General features: G+C 48.4%; 1 protein-coding gene across 1 annotated transcript in view; it reads left to right on the forward strand.

Moving 5' to 3' along the window:
• LOC109885215 (netrin receptor UNC5B-like) overlaps positions 1-5000 on the forward strand; it is a 98962-nt gene that overhangs the window by 62567 nt on the left and 31395 nt on the right. Inside the window, 2 exon segments of the mRNA XM_031799984.1 lie at positions 2757-2981; positions 4298-4441. Of these exon segments, the coding sequence (XP_031655844.1) occupies positions 2757-2981; positions 4298-4441 (369 nt within the window).

The raw sequence follows: 5000 nt of genomic DNA on the forward strand, positions 1-5000 counted from the left end.
AGTGATCAGAAGGTAATATCTCTGAGCTTAGCATGGGTTGGTTGCTAACATGTAGCATGTGTTGGTTGCTAACATGTAGCATGGGTTGGTTGCTAACATGTAGCATGGGTTGGTTGCTAACATGTAGCATGGGTTGGTTGCTAACATGTAAACATGTTCCTAACCAGTGAGGAAACGACCACAATTCTGATGGCCCGGTTAACATCCTGGTCCAGTGTTGGCCTGCCTGGCTAGTTGGGCACATTTTCTACTAGCCCCGTCTGAAACGTCCTATAGGCTAGCGGGCTAGTGGTCTATCAGGCTAGCAGACTAGCGGGCTAGCAGACTAGCGGGGCTAGCGGACTAGCGGGCCTAGCGGACTAGTGGACTAGTGGTCTAGCAGGCTAGCGGTCTAGCAGGCTAGTGGGCTAGTGGACTAGTCATCTAGCAGACTAGAGGACAAGCGGGCTAATGGACTAGCTCAATTTCCACCCCTGTTACTGTCTAGTTGTAGATTAAGATTCTAACATGGTACAAAGAGCACCGTTAAGTTAACCAGTTAACCAGTTTGACCAGAACCAGTTGACCAGTTAACCAGTTGACCAGTTAACCAGTTGACCAGTTGACCAGTTAACCAGTTGACCAGTTGACCAGTTAACCAGTTAACCAGTTAACCAGTTGACCAGTTAACCAGTTAACCAGTTGACAGTTAACCAGTTAACCAGTTGACCAGTTAACCAGTTGACCAGTGACCAGTTGACCAGTTGACCAGTTGACCAGTTAACCAGTTAACCAGTTGACCAGTTAACCAGTTGACCAATTGACCAGTTGACCAGCTGACCAGTTAACCAGTTGACCAGTTGACCAGTTGACCAGTTGACCAGTTAACCAGTTGACCAGTTAACCAGTTAACCAGTTAACCAGTTGACCAATTGACCAGTTAACCAGTTGACCAGTTGACCAGTTAACCAGTTAACCAGTTAACCAGTTAACCAGTTGACCAGTTAACCAGTTAACCAGTTGACCAATTGACCAGTTAACCAGTTAACCAGTCAGTGTAAGAGTCTTACTGTTTACTTAGTTATCTCTCAGTGAAAGACAGTCAGGGAAAAGAAACGTCTCGGCATCGTGTTGTGATCCAACCAATCCTCTCCCTCACGTTGAAGCTGAACCTGGCTGATGTCCTTTAGCAGAGGAGTAGACTGACATACACACGTCCAGCAGGGGTACCAACTCACTCCATCCTTTTCGTCTCTAATTTCATGGCTATTGAATTCAGATCGCTATCGTAGACGAGACAGACAGATATAGTTGATATCTGATGTCTGAACATCAGGGACATTAACAATTTATTTAGATATATCAGAGCTACAACATGCAGGAAGAGGAAGGTCTGAATACACACACACACGCACGCACACACACACACACACACGCACACAGACACACACACAGAGAGAGAGACAACCATCTAATATGCTAGAGCCACAACAAGTAGTGAAAGGGATATCTGAACGACACACACACACACGCGCGCGTTCGTGTGACGGAACGAGCTAAGCTAAAAGAGGTGATGACACGGGATCTAAAGGCTTGAAGGCCAATCGTCTTCAGTCATGTCGTAACAGCCAATGATGATGCTGCTTTCTTTACTGATAGAGGAGACAGTTAAGTTTCAGCAGTCTGTCCTTCCAGTTCAAAATGCCTGAGATACTTTCACAGATTTTTCTTTTGACAGAAAGTGATAGATTGGTTAAATTGTGTGTGTGTGTGTGTGTGTGTGAGTGTGTGTGTGTGTGTGTGTGGTGTGTGTGTGTGTGTGTGTGTGTGTGTGTGTGTGTGTGTGTGTGTGTGTGTGTGTGTGTGTGTGTGTGTGTGTGTGTGTGTGAAAGACGTGCGAGAGAAGGAGACAGGGAGACGGAGAGATAGGTATTTGTCTCTTTGTGTGAGTTTGTTATGGCCATGGGAGAGGGAGCTGGGAAAGTACAGTCTCTTCCTCTCCTCTTCCTCTCCTCTACCTCTCCTCTTCCTCTCCTCTTCCTCTCCCCTTCCTCTCCTTTCCCCCTTCTTCTTCCTCTCCACTTCCTCTCCTCTTCCTCTCCACTTCCTCTCCTCTTCCTCTCCTCATCCTCTCCTCTTCCTCTCCCCTTCCTCTCCCCTTCCTCTCCTCTTCCTCTCCTCTTCCCCTTCCTCTTCCTCTCCACTTCCTCCCCCCTTCCTCTCCCCTTTCTCTCCTCTACCTCTCCTCTTCCTCTCCTCATCCTCTCCTCTTCCTCTCCCCTTCCTCTCCCCATCATCTCCTGTTCCTCTCCTCTTCCCCTTCCTCTCCACTTCCTCCCCCTTCTTCTCCCCTTCCTCTCCTCTTCCTCTCCCTTCCTCTCCTCTCCTCTTCCTCTCCTCTTCCTCTCCTCTTCCTCTCCCTTCCTCTTCCTCTCCTATTCCTCTCCTCTTCCTCTCCCTTCCTCTTCCTCTCCCCTTTCTCTCCTCTTCCTCTCCTCTTCCCCTCCCCTTCCTCTTCCTCTCCTCTTCCTCTCCACTTCTTCTCCCCCTTCCTCTTAACCTCCCCTTCCTCTCCTCTTCCTCTCCGTCTGGCGCGCACACACACACACACACACACACACACACACACACACGCACGCACGCACGCACACACACACACACACACACGCACACACACATACACTCCCTTTCTCTAATGTCCTCTCTCCTCCCTCTACTGAGTAACTAAGGCCTCCTGACCATGTTGTGTGTCTGTGTGACCCCCCCCCCCCCTACAGAGAGCATCGACTACAGTGACGTGATTCCGGACTCGTTCTCCTTCGCCTCGGCAGAACCGCTCCCAGAGTTCCAGCTGGAACCGAAGGACGAGTTCATCGTTAAGAACCGACCCGTGCAGCTCCGCTGTAGAGCCGCCCCCGCCACGCAGATATACTTCAAGTGTAACGGAGAGTGGGTCAACCAGAACGATCATGTGACCAGAGAGAGCCTCGATCAGATCACGGGTACTAGAATTACACACGATTTCACCAGCCTTCACAGACACGTAAACATTCACAGATACAACAATCTCATTCACACCAGTCTCACATTAACGCTGAACTCACTTGTAAATTCTCCATAATTACGAGTTCCTGTAGACTTTCAAACATACTCTACACAAAACACTGACTCAAAACTCTGACTCAAAACACTGACTCAAAACTCTGACTCAAAACACTGACTCAAAACTCTGACTCAAAACACTGACCCAAAACACTGGCTCAAAACTCTGACTCAAAACTCTGACTCAAAACTATGACTCAAAACACGGACTCAAAACACGGACTCAAAACTCTGACTCAAAACTCTGACTCAAAACACTAACTCAAAACACTGACTCAAAACACTGACCCAAAACTCTGATTCAAAACACTGACCCAAAACACTGACTCAAAACACTGACCCAAAACACTGACTCAAAACACTGACTCAAAACTCAGACTCAAAACACTGACTCAAAACACTGACTCAAAACTCTGACTCAAAACTGACTCAAAACTCTGACTCAAAACACTGACCCGAAACTCTGACCCAAAACTCTGACTCAAAACACTGACTCAAAACACTGACTCAAAACACTACCACTTTATATGTTTACATACCCTACATTACTCATCTCATATGTATATACTGTACTCTATACCATCTACTGCATCTTGCCTATGCCGTTCTGTACCATCACTCATTCATATATATTTATATGTACATATTCTTAGTAATTCCTGTACACTTGTGGGTATAAGGGAATTGTTGTGGAATTGTTAGGTTAGATTACTTGTTAGATATTACTGCATGGTCGGAACTAGAAGCACAAGCATTTCGCTACCCTCTCATTAACATCTGCTAACCATGTGTATGTGACAAACAACATTTGATTTGATTTACTCAAAACACTTCTATTAATTCCTAAACATATGCTACCTCTCCCCCTCTCTCCGCTCTCTCCCCCTCTCTCCTCACCTCTCTCCTCCCCTCTTTCTCCCCTCTTTTTTCCCATCTCCCCTCTCTCTCCTCCTCATCCTCTCTCCCTCTCTTTCTTCTCCCGTCTCTCCTCCCCTCTCTCCCTCTTTTTCTTCTCCCCTCTCTCTCCTCTCTCCCCCTCTCTCCTCTCCCCTCTCTCCCCTTTCCCCTCTCCCCTCTCTCCTTTCTCCCCTATCTCCTCCCTTCCCTCCTCCCCTCTCTCCTCTCTCCCCTCTCTCCCTTCTCTCCTCTCTTCCCCTATCTCCCCTCTCTCCTCTCCCCTCTCCCATCTCTCCCCTCTCTCCCCTCTCTCTCCCAGGCCTGGTGGTGAGGGAGGTGGATATCTCTGTATCGAGGACCCAGGTGGAGGAATTGTTTGGTCTGGAGGACTACTGGTGTCAGTGTGTGGCCTGGAGCTCTGCAGGCACCACCAAGAGTAGCCGTGCTTACGTCCGCATCGCATGTAGGTACTGTGTGTGTGTGTGTGTGTGTGTGTGTGTGGTGTGTGTGTATGTGTGTGTGTGTGTGTGTGTGTTTGTGTGTGTGTGTGTGTGTGGTGTGTGTGTGTGTGTGTTTATCGACGTCACTTGTAAAATCCACTTCAATCAGTGTAGATGAAAGGGAGGGTCCTTCTTTGAAGCCTTGAGACCTGAATCGTGTTCAGAGGCCATTCAGAGGGTGGAGGGTCAAGACAAAAGACCAGGCTTGAAAGCGCCAGGCGCGCCGGCTGGAGTGTGTCAAGAACTGCAATGCTGCCGGGTTCTGGACTCTGTAGAGTCCATGTCTTGACGAGTTGAGTCTGTTCTGAGGGAAAAGGGGGGGGGGAGTTCTTAATGTTTGGAACACAAACATGGAACACACACACACACACACACACCACACTCACAAACTCTCGACTGTTAACTCTCTGTCCCCCCCCCCCCTCTCGACTCTGTTAACAGTTGAACTCTCTGTTGCCCCCCCCCCCTCGACTCTGTTAACAGTTTAACTCTCTGTCTCCCCCCCCTCTCGACTCTGTTAAC

Source organism: Oncorhynchus kisutch, linkage group LG20, assembly GCF_002021735.2.
Source record: "Oncorhynchus kisutch isolate 150728-3 linkage group LG20, Okis_V2, whole genome shotgun sequence".
NCBI lineage: Eukaryota > Metazoa > Chordata > Actinopteri > Salmoniformes > Salmonidae > Oncorhynchus > Oncorhynchus kisutch.